This window comes from Elaeis guineensis, chromosome 13 (assembly GCF_000442705.2).
Source record: "Elaeis guineensis isolate ETL-2024a chromosome 13, EG11, whole genome shotgun sequence".
NCBI classification, from domain to species: Eukaryota; Viridiplantae; Streptophyta; class Magnoliopsida; order Arecales; family Arecaceae; genus Elaeis; species Elaeis guineensis.
The window spans coordinates 62,363,684-62,381,439 of NC_026005.2; the positions used below are offsets into that span (position 1 = coordinate 62,363,684).

Consider the following 17,756-nt stretch of genomic DNA (forward strand, 5'->3'; position numbering starts at 1 on the left):
GGCGATGTGTTGGAGTTGGTGATGGTAGTGATAGTGATGATCATGATAGTGGTGGTGGAGGCCAGCATGTGGTATTGTAACAATAGCAGCAATGGTTTCATAGCGGTAGCAACGGTGAAGAGGGTAGCAATGGTGGTGATAATGATAGCAACGATAACGGTGGTGGTGGTGGAGGTAATATTGTCGTAGGTGATAAAAGCATGGGTTTTTTTTTTTTTTTGAAAGCATTGAAAGTAAGTTGATTTCTTATTTTCATTGTTTCTAGAAACAGTGAAAGTTACTTTAAAAAAATAGAAAATAAAAACTGTAGTACCATGCACATTTTTTTGTCTTAGTTTTTGTAACTTTATTTTTAAAAATAAAAAACAAGAAATAAAAGTGATGCTAAACAGCCGCTTAACTAAGTAGTTTTTAAATTTTAAATCTTGTCTTAGATGTTAATAATTCTACATGAGGAAATGGAGAAAATGCTCTATTTATGTGGAGAGAAGCTGCCTTGTTCATGTACAGCTCATGGATCATGGTCTACCATACCGCTTGGATAGGGCATACTGTATTATATTGGTATGGTATCTTATAATATACCAACACTCTATATCCTATATTATATCGTATTGAACTGCGTACCGATACTATAATCGGATGGTACGAGTATGGGATCCAATACCAAGACAGCAAACCTTGCCATGGATATTTTCTTGATTAAAATTAAAAATTCCTATATCTGTGAAGCACTAGGAGAACGGATGTGTGTGGAGTCCTCTAGGAATGTGGAGTGAGATTGATTTGCTAAAGACCATTCTGTTAGTGTTAGTTGATGCATTGAGAGAACTTGGTTTTTTTTTGTGCCATAAAGCACGAAGACCGGGCAACTGAAAGACAAAATTGTCAAGGTCATCCAGCAAAGAGTATAGGAAAGAAAGAAGTTGTAAGCAGAACAACTATGATCACGAGAAGAATAAAAGGAACTTTGTTCTCAAAAGTCAAAATAAATTATGGTTCATATATTCTCTAGAAAATTCCAAATAATCTTTGTATGGAACTTGTGCGCATACCCTGCATCTACCGAATGTAGATATTGAATTCCTAAATACTAGTTGAAACCCCCAAGTCAAGTTAAACCATTGATTGGAGTACATTAGACCTCGACTTTAATTAAACAATAAATAATTCTATAAACCTTTAGCCTAGATCTTTAGCACAAATACATAGTACATGAGCTTCCTAAGTACTATATCTCACATTATTATAGCCTCTTATGATTGGTAGTGGTCAATCTTGCCAGAAACCCCACAAAGTAGGCTCCAAAGCCAGGTTTATTTTCTGTTTGGTTTCTGAGAAAATGAAAGAAAAATAAAATTTTTCTCTAGTGGAAAAGAAAAGAAAATCGACACTTGTCATGGTATTGTTGCAGTAAGAAAATCAAGGATGAAGTTGTTGAAAAGACTTTTTCTTAGTTGATTGGGATAGCTCTTTACCTAACTAAATTGCTGGCAAAATTTTTTTCCCCACTTTTTAAAAAGAAAATCCTAGCATAACTTTCTTTTCTTTCACTTTCTTGGCAGCAAAATGGAGCCTAAAATAACACATGAGGTAAAATTGGGGATATGTGTCCAAAATTTGTGCTTGAATACAAAAGAACAGATATTAACACTCAATTTGGTTTGATATGCTAATCATGACCTAGGCTTGACCTATTACTTCTGAATTACAAGTGTGGTCCATATTCAGTTCTGGTGTATAACATGGCGCTATGTGGCAGTGGTGGTAGTAATAATATTGATTCATTACTATTCCATTTGATGGATTTTTTTGAGATTCATGTCAGCTTCTTTAAAAAGGACCTAACTGTTCATATATTTTTCCTTGAACCCTTCAAAGGAGGTGATGCACTTTTCTTGAACACACATACACACACAAAATAGAAAATGAATGTATAACATAAATTGTGGCATATATATCATCTTTTGAAAATTTCAAGCTAGTGATGGATCATTAAGGGGTATTATCTGAGCCAATTGTAGTATCCCTCAATCTATCATGAAGAAAATAATCTAATAATATCTATAGTGACCTTTGCAAAACTGGTTAATTGACACGTGCATTGCATGTGCTGCTGTGGCAATGTTAAATTGATCATCACACGAAATTAGAAAGAAATGATGGCAAAAGTTCTAATTTGTGCACTTCTTGTTTCGATAGGATCACACTCAATCAATAGGCTTTCCATCCTATCGAATCAGTCGAGTATGTTGTGCATGTCGAACTCATTAGGTTAGAAGCATCCATTAGATACTATTTTAGATATATTTAATTTGCATTTTATGTGCCATCTTGTGCAAATCCCTGCTAAATGAATGAATAACCCTAACTAACAACTTGGAGGAACATTGTTTGGTGCCTTAGTGATCATAATTATGAAGATGAGGTGGCTTGGTGGCAGGTTCACCATATTGACAAAATTTCATGTGGGCTAAATCCTTTTTTAGGTATTTGTGAGGGTTTCTTTTTAAAGATGGAGTAGTCAAAATTGGGATAGTGAGAGCACAGGAATTTGTGTGGCCAGATCTGGTGGAACTTCTGAAGCAGGCCCTTAGAGTGAGACAATGGTGATGGTAGAAGAAATTATGAGGCAAGAGGCCCAGAGAGTTGGGTCACCTGGAAGGTTTGTCATCAAGATTTCAAATACTGGTACCAGACCTCATGCAGTTTTTTCTTTTTATCGCAATGTTATGGTACTCGGTATAGGTACATTCTGTGCTGGTGGTGGAGACTTGCCAGAATAGCATGGTATTGTTCATACTATCCCATTCCGATTGTATTTGAAACAAAGGTTTTAAATCTCATAGGATGGAGATGTTCCGACATCTCCATGGAATGGGATGTCCTACTATCTTATCCTATCCTAATAGCCATCCTGATCACATATCCCGATAGATATCCTCCATCTCTCTCCCTTTTTTTTTTCTTTTTCTTTCTTTTTTTCTTTCCTTCTTTCTTTTCTTTCTTTTTCTTCTACCTTCCTTTCTTTTCCTTTTTCTTTTTTTTGTGATCCCTTCCCTTCTTCCCTTCTTTCCTTTTCCTCCTCCTTTGTCCTTCTTTCTCTTTCTTTTCTTCCTTCTTTCCTTTTTTTTTCTTCTCCATTCCATTCTTTCTATTGTTTTTCTTTTTCTTCTTCTTCTTTTTCACTTTCCCTTTTTTCATCTTCCTTTCTTTCTTTCCTCTTTCTTTTTTTTTCTCTGCATGGATGGGTTTCGGAGTCCCATACCCGGTCTCGTTTCTTACAGGAATGGGATGGGACGATCAGGATGCCCCCTGCCCCGTCGGGACGTAAAACCTTATTTGAAACTTTATTTTTCATAATTGGCTATGGAAGAGGCCCATCACTGGCAAAAGCCATGGGTCAGCTAAGAAACAAGAAAATCTGCTGATAATTGGCCTTAATATTAGGTATTAGAATGAGAGACCTTTTAGGAGTAATGTTGCTGACTGCTAGACTAGAACTCCTGTGCAGTGTGCTTATTAATCCAATGGATATATTAGGGATATGGTTAAGAGTTAAGATATATTAGGGATATGGTTTAGAGTTAAGATATTTTTTGCCTAATTTGACACTTAGTCGATAAACATCTAATCCTTTTTGTTTTCCATAACAAGGTTTTACGTCCAACGGATAGGGGGCGTCCCGACCGTCCCATCCATTCTTGTGAGAAAATGTGATTGGGACGGGTTCAGGACTCTGAAACTCATCCGCACGAGGAGAGAAAAAATACAAAAGATGAAGAAAAGAAAAAAATGAAAAGAAAGAAGAAGAAAAACGAAAAAAAGAAAGGAAGAGAGAAGAAAAAGAAAGGAAAGAAAGGAAGGTAGAGGAAAAAAAAGAAAAGAATGAAGAAAGAAGAAAAGAAAAAAAAGAATGGAAGAAAAGAAAGAAGGAGAGAAAGATAGAGGATATCTACCGAGATATATGATCGAGACTGCCGTTGGTATAAGATGGGACAATGGGATGTCCCGTTTCATAGAAAAATTGGGATACTTTCATTCCATGGGATTTAAAACCTTGTTCCGTATAGATGTTTATGTTAAAGCAAATATAGAACATGAGTTGCTAGAAGAATAATAATGCTTCCTACAACATATGAGGTGTTTATTATTAAACTTGATATATATTGTTGACCCTTCTGCTCAAGGTATCAGGAACCGGTACCAAGACGCATATCGGTTCCTGCTTGGTACGGTACCTTATGGATATTACAAAAACAAAAAAATTTCCACCCACCTCCACTAAAAAAAAAAAGAAAACCACGTTGAATCGTACCAAAAAACTGGTCTGAACCGGACCGGTTCCCTATCGGTACGGTACGGGGTGTATCGATCGGTTTAGGCCGGTATGGAATACCATGCTTCTGCTACTAGCTTAAGCTTTTGGGTTTAATTTGTTAGTTAACATGGTATTAGAGCCTACATTTGCAGGAGGTAATAAGTTATAATCCTCTCTATGCTAATTATTTAACTTGGTTATTATCTTGACTCATTTTAGTTATTATGTTTGTTTTCTTGACTCATTTCAATCATTGTGCTCCTTCCACGTGTGTGGTCTAGGTTGCATGAAGGGGGAGTTTTTTGTTGTCTTTTTAGAGGGGGGGGTTGCTAAGCCTTTACATGCCGATGCTTCCCCTAATCTGTATCAACTTGAAATTTTGTGTTCAATTGGTTGGTAAACAATTATAGAAGGGCTCCAACATTCCGTTTGATATGGTTAAATGAAGTGAAATATATGGAAGTTGAGCAAGCCACATAATTTGCTTTTATAAGTTATAAATATGGCACGAGTTTTGTCTCAACCTTCCAATATGGTGTTACTTTCAATTGCCAATATGTAGTGAAGAGAACAAGGATATAAATGTTTGACTAAAATAATTTATGTGTATTTATTTATTCTCTTTCTTATATCTTTATGGTTGGTGGCATTGGGTGGGGGATTTTTCTTGCTTGTTATTCCATTGAATGGTGGCACTGTTTGACATATTATTTTAGGAAAATTACAATCTTTATTCAAGTAATATAAAAAAAGATGTTATTGGCCAATAGTTCAAACAATGATTTTCTATCCTCACTTATCTTGGAAGCTGGAATTAAGGCTGGTAAATGATGGCCCGACCCACCAACTCGACCTATATTCGATCCACCATAAACAGATTTGGGTTTAGGCTAAATGGGTTAGGGTCATAAACAGGTTGACCTGTTTAACTCGTTTAATATTTGATTCAGATTTGGGTTTCAGATACCATTTAATATTCTGGTTGAATTGAGGCGGATAATCCATTTCATCCGTTTAATTTGTTTAACTCGTTTAAAATCTATTTAACTTGTTTAAAATCTGTTTAATCTATTTCTGACCCGTTTAACCCAATCTATTTAATCTATTTAATCCGTTTAACCTGTTAAAAATCCATTTAACCTATTTAACTCATTTAACCTAACTTGATCCGTTTAATAAATGGATTAAGCGGGTTGGATCGGGTTACTTATTTAATAAATAGATCAGGTTCAGGTCTGAATTTTTGACATGTTTAATAAATATGTAGGGTTCGGATTTTTTTGACCTGATCTGCATCGATCAGACCCGTATCCAATCCGACCCCACCCAATTGCCACCCCTAGTTGGAGTAGCCATGATACCTAGCTAATCAGTTATCTGGCATCAATAAGAAGGGCTGCATTCATAGAGTTGTGTTATTGGAGATGCTCATTATTTACTGTGATCAATGATTATAAAAAAATTTAGAGGTACACCTAGATAAACTAGGTCATAACTCATAAGTCTTGATTCCCAACCTCTGAATGCAGTAGACCCAATCCTTCCTCAAAACACAAATTTACTGAAATTATTGATAAATTTTGAATGAGCTGCCACTGCAAGTTCATGTATCAATCTTGCCAGTTGCCACAACCTGAAGACCCCTCAGTTTGCAACCCCATTTTATTATTCTCTTTATTATTAGACAGGCTTCCCAAATCTTTCTAAGCTATTATCCTGGGGTTTCCTGTCATTAAACTGAAGTATTTCTCTTTGCTGACTTGCTTCTACTAAATTGATCGCTTGTTTTATAGTCACGCAGGTAGAGTAAGATAGAAAACTGAGAAAAGGACCTTCCGCACTCCTGCAACAAGAAGCCTGAGATGCAAAAGATCAATATTTCCTCTTTCTCAGAGAGCATATAACTCTTACCTACCGTTGATTCAGGATTTTAACTGCGCTATATTGATACATCAAAGAAGATGCAGTATCCATTCAATGCTTTATATGATACTATGTGCATACATGTCTAAACTTTAGAATGGATTCAATGCTTTTGTATGATACGATGTGCATTATATGTTTAAACTTTAGAATGATGCTATATGCTTTCCACATTTAAGCTTCAGTTTCTTTTTGATAGGATTGCTATACTATACATCCTTTTGTCCCTGTTTGTATGAATTGTTGCTTTTTATATATGAATCTTAAGGTGCAAGTGCGTCTACAGAAATTGTTCTGCAGTTTCTTCTTCCCATTATATCTTTTTATTTAGAGAAACTCAATTTCAGCACTTCATAACAAATATTTGAATGTGCAAAAAATGTCCTACAGAATTTGTTATTTATTATAGTTTAAACTGTAAAATAAGGCCTTGTAAAAATTTATCATCTAGATATTCCTGCTTCTATAAAGTTCCATGTTTACTGCTGTCTGGTACCAATAAATGTTGATGCAACTTCGAATCATGTGGAATTTATTATCTGGCAGAGTAGAGGAGCTTGAATTGGCATACCTGGATGAAAAGAAACTTAGTGCTTCCTTACAGCTGGAATTAAGGGAATTGCAAAAGCAAAATGAATCATTTGAGAAGGTAGATATGTGATCTCATTCCTTTTTATTATATTGATAGTTATCTTAGTTCATCATCCATTATGTTCTTCCTTCCTTACATAAACCCTCTGCACATGGTAATATGAATGCCAGACATGTCACTGAACGCATAATATTCTTATTTATTTTACATGTTAGTGTTCCTTGGTTTTTAAAAGCTTGAAATAATATCAGAAGCATCCTAAATAATTGACAGCCTTTAGATCTTGTAAATGTGGTTCAAGTGTTTGAAATCCATGTCAAGTAAGAGGCTTTCTGAATTTGACATCCTCTAGAAGCTTTGCTTATTCAGTCACAATTCATATGTTGATGATTTCAATTCAAAAGGATTATTATAATGCTCGACAAAGCTTTCATGATATGCTAGGGGGACTAATGCACTTATTCTTGAAAAACATAGGCTACTTTCATTCATTAGTTTATGGATGATTTTGAAAATATGATTACATGTAATATAGAATCTTCTCCTCCAACCAAAGGACACCTATCTTTAATTCCATTTTTTTCTTGTTAAGGAAGGTATCCACATAGCTCTAGATTCATTCTGAGATGTTACTTAGGTAAAGATAAAAAACTAATTATTTCATTGATCGGGACTTTGCCCTGCTTTAAATGTTCTTGAAGATATCAGTATTCGATCCTTAGGTAGTGACCTTATCTTGTGAGAGCTTAAAATGGCTTAGGCATGAAACTATCATGTTTGTAGGCATTCTGAATCACTTAGCTTTAGGCATCCATAACAAAAATTAACCAAAAGGGCATTGCGCGATACATCCCTAGGGCTGTCATCCAAAATATCCATCAATGCACAGATGGTCAGGCACAATTATTGTTAATAAAAGAGAATAAGTGTTAAGCAGCAAGGGAGAACTGAAATTATAGGGTATGCCAAGAGGACCTTCTATACATTAAAGCATACATAAGCATACTCAAATGCATACGCATGGTGCAGGTCACTATACAAATGTTGGCAGGTTGCAGAGGTTTATGCCATCCAACTTACCTGAATACCTTTTTGTTCCTTTTTCCTACTTCCTAAAAGGCAAAGATATTCATCTAATTTAACTTGGTTTTCAATTGCGTATGCTAGCGTCAATGATGACATGTTCAATGCCAAATTGAATTACAATAGTATTCTTATCCTTTTTGAGTATAAAAGAATATAGGAAGGGTTTTAACTTCTAAGACAATCTGGGTGGTGTTTGCAGATATATCCAATAGACCCCCTTTTTTTTTTTTTACTGTAAACCTGTTGTTACGCATTATGGACAGACACAAAATGGATTAAGAGAGAACAAAGTGTTTTAAGTGGGTATGTATGCATATGAGTGCTTGCATGTGATGTGTTAACCAATTCCATTATTACGCCCTTGACCCAAAGCAAGTGTCAAGGGACATGGCAACTTGCGTACACACTTATATTGGGCCTCATGAGTGTGCAAGGTGATAACCTGTCAAACACTGAACACGGACCAATCCTACACATGTAGGATAAATTTCAGTCATGGATGGTAGAATCATCCCGAGCCGCTTGGTTCCGGACGTGCTAAACTGTACCGGCGATGGATCGGGATGGTTCTAATGCTCGAAATGAGACATTGTTGAGGGGGGAGGGAGAAAGGAGAGAGAGAGAGAGGAAGCAGAGGAAAGGCCACTGGAGGCTGTTGAAGGGCAGCCAAGCCCACTAGAGTATCCCTTGTTTTAATCAGGAGGGTGGAGCCATTCTTCCGATTGTTCGGGGGCCTTTATGGCCTTTCGATGGCCACCACTGGCCTCCTCACCCTTTGTCTCTCCTTCCTTCCCCCCCCTCCTTGGTTCTCCCTTTCTCTCGCTCAATCAGCTGTATTAGTTCAAATCCGATATGGAATGGCATGGGGTCGTACCGAACCGTGCCACCAGCCGATCAGTACGGGCCTCGGTAGCATAGCCAATCTTGATTTCAATACTATCTAATTTCAAATAATCTAATTTGGCCATGCGAATTCCGAAACTACTATTAATAGTGCTGCAACTACATATTAAGGCAAGTTATAATTTACTTATAGAACAATTTATATCTTTAAGTTTTAACAAATTCTACAAAACCATGGTATCAAGAGGATCTCAGAAAATATTGTGGTTGTAAGGTTGGGTCCAACTAAGTTGAGGTTCTCATTCTATTCTTACATCCCAATCAAACCCATCACCTCCTAAACCTTGCCTCTGAAAAGTGAAAGAAGATGAGTGAGTTGGAAACCCGATAAGCAACCAAAAGACATAGCTACAAGGATCAAGCAAGTGCTAATATGAAAAGACTTATAACAAACTATTGGCGCATTTGACGAATGATATCATTAACAAAGTTAGAATTTTATTATCAATTCTTCATATAAAAATGTTTCCATTTAGCAATATACAAATTATTTTCCATAACCATATTCTAAATTAGTGTTTCACATATAATTCGAATAAGCAATTTATAAACTATTTTTCAAAACCATTATTTGACAACTTGTCAATCTATGAGACTAATGTCATATTGTCCATATGATAAGGCCCAATATACCATATTTAACCCTTGAAGAGTAGATCTAATATATTGCATTTAATTTCTATTGAGAGTTTAGTATTCCACATTTAACCTTGCAGAGTAGGTCCTAGCATATCACATTTTGCCCCTGTAGAGTAGGTCTAGTATATCATGTTTAACCCTTGTAGAGTAGGTCTAGTATGCAACATTTAATCCTTGCAGAGTAGGTTGAATATGTCACATTTAACCTCGGCAGAGTAGCTTTAGCATACCACATTTAACCCTTGTGGAGTAGGTCTAGTATAATCAAATTTTGGAATGATCCAATGCAAATATATGACCCGATACCATGGTCCAAAATGTAGTTAGACTGAGAGTCCAAAGTAAACACACAATCCAATTGTTGTACCAATATCATTTCATCTTATTTTACCATTTTAGAAATATGGGTTTTCCAAAGAAATATTCGAGCACTTTTTTCAAAAATACCAGATTCAGAATTTGCAAAGGTTTCACATGATTCTAATATTTTCCTGCAAATGTGATAATAGTCTATAATTACATATGCACGAGTTTCAAATATGTCTAGGAGTTTCGATGATAGGATCAAGATTCACCGTCTTAGTATTGGGTCTGTACCATTGCCAACCTATTACTTTGTTGGTACGGGGCTGTCCAACATATGAAGCATTAGTACACCCCATAAATCATGTATTGGTACCAAACTGGTATGGTATGGTATGCTCCGTACTACCTAGTTCGGTACGGTATGGCAAACATTGGATAGGATAACCTCTTGCTCGATCCAATTTACATGCAAAGGATATAAAGCGAATTATACAAATTTCAAAATATTTTTCAATAATTATCATAAATATATATTGTAGAGATATAATTAAAAACACTCTAGTAGACTAAGGTTACTTACCAAGCATGCTAAGTCCAACAAATACTCTTCACTAAAGCCAAATGCTCTCCAATATCTAACAATTACAAGCACATCAAAACATAATCTCTTGAGCCCTTTAATAATAATCTAAGTACCTTATTAGAACCTACATTAATCTTTAATCCAACTAACCGCCAAAATTTCAACTTTCAAGCAATATATAAAATTCCCTAATTAACAAAATAATACTCCAAAAATTATGAAACTTAGTGGAAAATATTTTAAGTAAATAAGAGAAAAATTTATGGTTAGTTTGGTCAAATTGAGCTATTCCAATGGATGCCATCAATTTTAGGTCTAAGACTTTCGCTGCAACAACAGAACCCTCAACTATCAAAATACATCTTTCAACAATTATTTAGAATCCCTTGAATAGGAGGACTTTAAGGTATAGGCCAAACTGTAACCAACAACATAGAGCTAGACCTACATTTTTTCCTAAAATCCACTCCAAAACCACATTAATCCTTTATGTGGCAATATAACTAGAAATTACCTAATCCAAGTTTCGCCATACTAGACCCTATATAGGTACCATCCTATTATAGTTTTGGAACGTGGTGCAGTACTAGATGGCGAGGCGTGCTTAGTGTCGGTATGGGGAGACCACAGACCGATTTGGTAGTAGTACAATATGGTATATCTGGTATGGTACGATACCGATTGGTATGCCAAACCTTGCTTAATTACATCTTTGGTTAGAAGTCAGGGCCTCGAATTTAATTTCTTGCTCTATGTGATGGTCTCTACTCCCTTAGCATAAAAATCCATATTAAAGTCAGATTAGAGAGACAATCCACAAAAAGAGAGGGAGGGAGTTGTCATTGGTGCAATGGGAGGTGTTGGCTGGGGCTGGGTTGAGCTTTGGTGTTGGTTTTAGTGAGAAGAGAATAAGAACCAATAATAAGAAGAGAAGAGAGTGAGAAAGATAAAGGAGGAAAGCCGGTGAGGCGGTCATCAGACAGTGATGGATGGCAGTGGGCTTGGCTAGAAGAGGTGAAGGGGAAGGAGAAGAGGGCCATCGCCTCAAAGGCGGTCCCCATATGATTGGTTGGGTTGTGGGTCCAGTCCATTATGTCCACATTTGCTCCATTTAAAGATAATGAGACAAAGTGTGAGTATTTAGTGACTTCTGATTGCTCATAGGTTGGACAAATGGTACCGCCCACAGGTCAGACTTGATTTCCATTGAAGGGAAAGCATTCCCCTCCGGTCCTCCCCCAACCTTTTTATCACATGTACTTTCGAAAAGAAATGAGCAAGCAATAGGCAATGTTTATGCTTGCTCAAACATTTAGATGTTAATAGTTTTGAATGCAATGAACTTTCATAGTATAACTGAATCATTCTCCTTGCTCGATCTTCTTTTGAGGCTTTTGCTTATAAACCTATTTCACCGTTTTGGCCATCTAGCAAAATTGACCACTATTGCTATATAACTTATATTGGCATTAGTTGACTTATGATTTTGTGGTCAATGAATTATCCGCCTACTTACTTAGGTGCAACTATTGAGTCTGATCTTATTTATTTATTTTACAACCCATCCACCTTAGAATTCTTGACTTTGAAATTTTTACTTAGGCATCTGGATACAATTAAGAGTGTTTCTTCACTTCACTTTCTCACTCCAAGTACTTTAGAAGCATAATCAGTATAATTATTATGCACTAAAATTGATGATATAGAGGAAATTATTGCTTCAAAAAATCTTATGAATATCATGTGGGGATCTGTTCATGGAAATTGCTCCATTGTAGGCCCCATGACTCTTACATACTGAACAGGCCAACATATTTGCTATCTAAAACTTAGAAATAAAATAGGAGATGATGATGTTTGGAATATGAAAAACTTGGAAACAAATCAAGGATTATAAGGAAACAGTAAAATTAATTGTTGAAGGATCATAATATTATTTCAGATTTTATTTGTATATCTGTTGACTAACAAGCCAAGCATTATTTATGAATTATGAGTTTTTGAATTGTTGCGTAAGAAGAATTTCTTTTTTGAATCCTATTTGTCTATTTTCTTCATCTATTTCTTAATTCTTTACAGCTCTCCCTTCCCCTTTGGTTTAAAAATGAAAAGACTAAATTATGTTGTGCTCCAAATGTCATTGTATGTTCTAAATAGAATGGTGTAAGGCTCAGATATAGCGGTCAAATAAGCAGTAAAGAAACCTGAATTGACTTGAACTAGTCTGTATTCTGTACCATATCAGTATCACTCATTCATGCGCTGGTTTAGCTGGCATGGCTAGCCATGAGTTCCTTTTTCTTTTGAAACTGACTATATACTGGTTTATGAAGAAATGCTGGTCCAATTTTTTACCTCCCATGGATTGTATATAGTTTTTATTTTCTTTCACCATTATTCTTTCTCATCAAATAATGATAGACTATATAGAGTCTCATACAATGCAACTAGTTCATCCACACCACTGCAAGGACTTCAAGCAGTGCAGGACCACCACAGTTGGACCTTGGAAATGTCCTAGATTGACTATAACTAGATCTACCTGTTTATGCATGCCTTCGATGTTCTTAATTTTATCCTTTGCTTCTTTCTTACGTATAACCAATCAAAACATCAGTTTTTATCTTCATTATATAATTTCTCAAAATCGATGAGCAAGGTTTGCGGACTCGGTACTGAAATCCGTGTCGATTGCTAGCCGGTACGATATCGTACCGTACGAAACTGAACTGTACAATACTGTATCAGTAATAAAAAAATAAAAAAAATCCCACCCACCGACACTAAAAAAAAAAAAGAAAACTGGGCCGAACCAGACCGAACTAGCCCCGAACCGGACCAAACTGCCCGATATCGGACGGTTCGGGCTGATATCATATCGAACTGACCGGTTCGGTCCGGTTCAGCTCATTTTTCGAAAATTCGGTCTGAATCGGACCGGTTTTCCACCGGTACGATTCAGTATAGGATGTACTGGCCGGTCGGGCTAGTACGGAATGCCATGCCAATGAGGCTCTGAAGAATATTATTCTTTTCTATTATATGAAATTCCATAACATTCATTTTTTCTCTAGTTTAGAAATATTCTTGAAGGATAGTAGTGACCTTTTACTTTTCTTTTTTTTTTTCTTTTTTTTTTCTTTTTTCTTTTTTTTTTTGAAGATGGACTATTGTGGCCAATGCAGCTGTGGGCATTTCATTTATGTGCTGATCCTATATATATATATATATATATATTACAAAAACACATATGTCTATACATATGAAAGTATGCAGTTATGCATGTTGGCACATATCGTGCATGTATACACCGACAAATACATCTGGCCTACATGCATGTAATTCACATTTGGTTAAAGAAAATAATGAAAAACTTTTTGGGGGGTTGAGAGGCTGGCAGTTGGGGTGAGGGAGAGGGATGACCTGATCCGATTTGATCTGTCCAGATATGGGAAATCACTATATTAATCAGGCGGCTAGGAAATTGCAAAATGCAAAGTAGACCAGGCATTTCATTAGAGCTGCGTATATTTGCCAACTTGTCTGATGCTATTAATGGAAAATATTAAAATCTTGACATTTGTGATGAGACTATCTAAATTCCACTTTGGGAAAAAGTGACAGGCCCTAAGGTTTATACTTGTGCTTTTAAATTTAATGTGTGTATCTGTGCATATGCGTGTTCATATTGATGTGTGCTTGTGTTTATATATATATATATATGTATGTATGTACGTACGTACGTACGTACGTACATATGATGTCTAAAATCAATAATTTTTCTTAGACAAAAACATAAATGAAAGCCTCTCCACCTTTGTCTGTATAAACAAAATTACATCGATGGAGATGCTGAAGACATTGATTTTGTTATGTTGAGTGTCATATATTACAAAGAAGAGCAGGCCTTATCCCATCTATTTAGTTTTATGCAATACAATATCTATTTTAAATTTAGTTTGAATTTTTAGCCAGCAGTTGAATATTTATTCCCTTTTGCTACTGCATTTTTAGGAAAGACATTCTTACTGCCTGTTAATCATGGAACAATCTGTTGACCAACATAGCTGAACAATATATTATTCAGGATATTGTGATCATAATATTTTATATGAATCTTTTGATGCATGACTCGGTCTTTTAGTTTCAAAATTCATGGTTAAATAGAAAAAGATCTCTTACCTGTCAACTTTATGAAAAACAAACCAAACGAACAACAAAACGCTGAACCTCTAAGAGAATCCTAAATTTATAGTCTTGATTTTGGGACCTTCATATTTTTTTAAAACTTTATCTCCTCTTTAATAAATATGATAGATCACTTATGAAGTTTTAATCATCTGTTCATGCATATTCAGAGTATTACTCTAGTAAACTCTGATCTTCAGAGAACTGAATTTTAAGTCACTTTTGTTTTTCTTTTTCAGGTTATTAATAAGTTTTATGAGGTCCGTGAAAGGGACACTGGTTGTTCCACAGATAGGACATTGCAAGACAAGTGCTCATGCCTTCTTAATGATCCTTCAGACAACTGGATTTTTAGCAGTGACAGTAAAACCTCCACTTCGAAGTACATTGTAAACTTAACATCCCATTCATTGTGTGATTTTTGTTCATTTTAGAATATATACATTTTGTTATATACCTCTCCATCATTTTTTTATTGTTATAGAATTAGGAATAAATTGAAGTTTGTGCCAGTGGATGCTTTCTACACTTTTCATAGTTTCGGTTTCTTGCCATTCTGCTTGGTTAGAGTTCAAATTTTATATATTGGGGATCCATATGTCAAAATTGTACAGATTTCTACTAATTTTTCATTCTATATCATTCTCAATGTTTTATCTCGAGCATGTAAAATTGGATCCTGAATGTTGTTTAAGGTTTTAAATCTGAAACTTTAACTAGGGATGAGGACAGTAGTATAGTGGTTTTGGAGCTTCATGCATTTCCTTTGGAAACCATTCAAGAACATAAAAAGCAAAACAATCAGCAAAACCTTAGGAAACATATAATAAGTTCACATTTATAAAAACAATATCAAGAATATTTGGCTTATACATGTGTTATGGTTTAGCATTGTATGAAAAAAGGGTTTTGGTGCAAGACATATAGTACATAAAATAAATAACCCTCCTACATGGAGATAAAACATTGGAATTCTTAAAAGTTAGAGATATTCCATCTTTAATTTATTTTGTTTTTCTGGACTAATCTGATCATTTCAATGCATTTGACCTTAAAATTCTCCAAAGAATCAAAAAGAGCTGTGTTTGGCACAAGGATTTAAGCATGGGTTGGTGCTAGCATTAGTTGGGACTGGTCAATGTGGTAACAGGTTGCTCCTGTACCAGCATAGTTTGTTGTGGCATTTCAATTTCATCCTGAGACATTTTTCTTTTTCTTTTTTATATTTGTTTTTCCAATGTTTATGGTTGTAAAGCCTTGTTTAGATCCTATATTAGGGTTAACAGAGTTTTTATGGTCCATGATTCGGTTGATGATCTAAGGTTTTTCCTCTTCTCTCCCTCGTTCTCGTTTTCTCTTTCCTCTGTTGGAATTCCAGCAACAAAAAATGAAGTGTTGCCTTTTGACTATGGCCTAGTTGGTATTTGTGGGATGTTTTGTGCTGGTTGTCTCTTGCTTGGGTATCAGTTAATACCTATGGTGCCAACTAGATTGGCTCCCTTCAAAGAGGATTTGGTTCTTGAGTGTGCTGCAGGGCCTGGTCAGTCACCAGTCCAATCTGGTGGTACATATTGGACTAGCCTTGAACCAGTAGTACATAGGGTTTCTATATGTCCCGGTTGCTATGAACTTGGCCCAAACATCATGTATTATGCCGGTTGGATTGTGTGCAAACTGGGCCGAAGTTCTTGCTTCCACTTGGTTTGAGTGGCATAGCTAAAACAATAAATGAATGAGTAAATAAATAAATAAAGATTTATGTGAAATTGGTATAGGTCCATATGGGTTGGCATGGATTGATAACATATAATAAACCTACTGTTAGACACATGCATCCCAGTACCAGCACTAACTCAGCATGACACAGTGTTGCAGACATGAAGCGGCACCAAAAAAAAAAATATAACATTGGTTTGACATGTTTCACATGCTTGGTTGAATTTTGGCATGTATATTTGAATGAAAGATGCATAGATATTGTTTCAGTACATGTAGAAACTGGATTAGTGACTCAACAAAACAACACATCATTATATTAAGCAAATTGACCATTAAATTAGGAAAATCTTATACTAATTTAACATAATGTACCAATTATTATCTCATGTCTTTCTGTCTCAATTAGATGACCTGACTCAAGCTATGCAATTGGTGGCGATCCTGTTATTTTTCTTTTAAAATATCCATTTACCTTTGTAATATTTACCTGACCGGCAACAGCAAATATTAACATTTTCCATTTGTTTCCTTTCCTGTATCTAATCACTCTTATCACCTCTTCTTTGGCCAATCTTATATACTTCTTTTAATAACTTTTCCTTTAATCTGAAGAATGCAGTTCCTGCTGTTGCAAATTGCATGCTCTGATTTTCTTTTTCTTAATCTTCTCGGTTATAGGTTTACTTCTTAAAATTAAGTGAATTAACAGAATACATATACATACAGGCCTCTTTAGAAGAAGAAAAGGAGATACTGAGAAACTCTATAGACAAGCTTCAAAACAACTTACGCATGGTATGCATGTCATTAAGGGAGAAAACATTATATATCTAAGTTGCTTTTTATTTGAGTCTGATATTTAAATTTGAACTCGTAGGGGCTTGATATTGAACGACATTTAAAAAGGAATGTGCAATCTCTGGAGAAAAAACATGTATGGAATTAACTTCTGCAGAATGTTGCACACTTTTTTTCCCTTTTTTCTATGTTTGTCTATCTAATACCTTGGTTTCAAATGCAGATTATATTAGATGACTTCATTAGAAATGGATTATCAGCATTGCACAATTTTCATATTCAGCAGAGATCTGAGGTCATGAAATTATTGGAAGAAGAAGCTTCTAAAATGAATACAATGCTTGTTGAGGTTCAGAAAATGATAGATCAAATTCACATGAACCTTGAGGCAAACTCTGCGGTTTCTGAGAAAGGGCAGCAATGCGATGACACTGAATGCAGGGATGTGCATATTACGAGTGATGTTGATCCTACTGTTGTGCTCAAGGTTTTTTTCTTTATATCTGGATTCTTTTTAGCCATATAGAACCTAGAGTTTAATGTTATTGAGATTCCTTTTCATCGAACTGTTCTTCATATTCTCTTTTCACCATTTGATTGAATATTCTGCAACAATCTCATGTAAATTTGCATTCGGAGATTTGATCCTAGAATTTGCAAGTATATATCAAAGGACATGAGCTTTGTTACTTGTGCGT

At 35.4% G+C, this 17,756-nt stretch overlaps 1 protein-coding gene across 4 annotated transcripts in view; it reads left to right on the plus strand.

Moving 5' to 3' along the window:
- Positions 1–17,756, plus strand: part of LOC105060673 (uncharacterized) — a 41,437-nt gene that overhangs the window by 6,899 nt on the left and 16,782 nt on the right. For all 4 annotated transcript variants that reach the window (XM_073248154.1, XM_073248152.1, XM_010944466.4 and 1 more), the window contains 5 exons: positions 6,791–6,893; positions 14,781–14,930; positions 16,987–17,055; positions 17,138–17,194; positions 17,282–17,545. In XM_073248154.1, the coding sequence (XP_073104255.1) occupies positions 6,791–6,893; positions 14,781–14,930; positions 16,987–17,055; positions 17,138–17,194; positions 17,282–17,545 (643 nt within the window). The remainder of the gene's footprint in view (positions 1–6,790; positions 6,894–14,780; positions 14,931–16,986; positions 17,056–17,137; positions 17,195–17,281; positions 17,546–17,756) is intronic.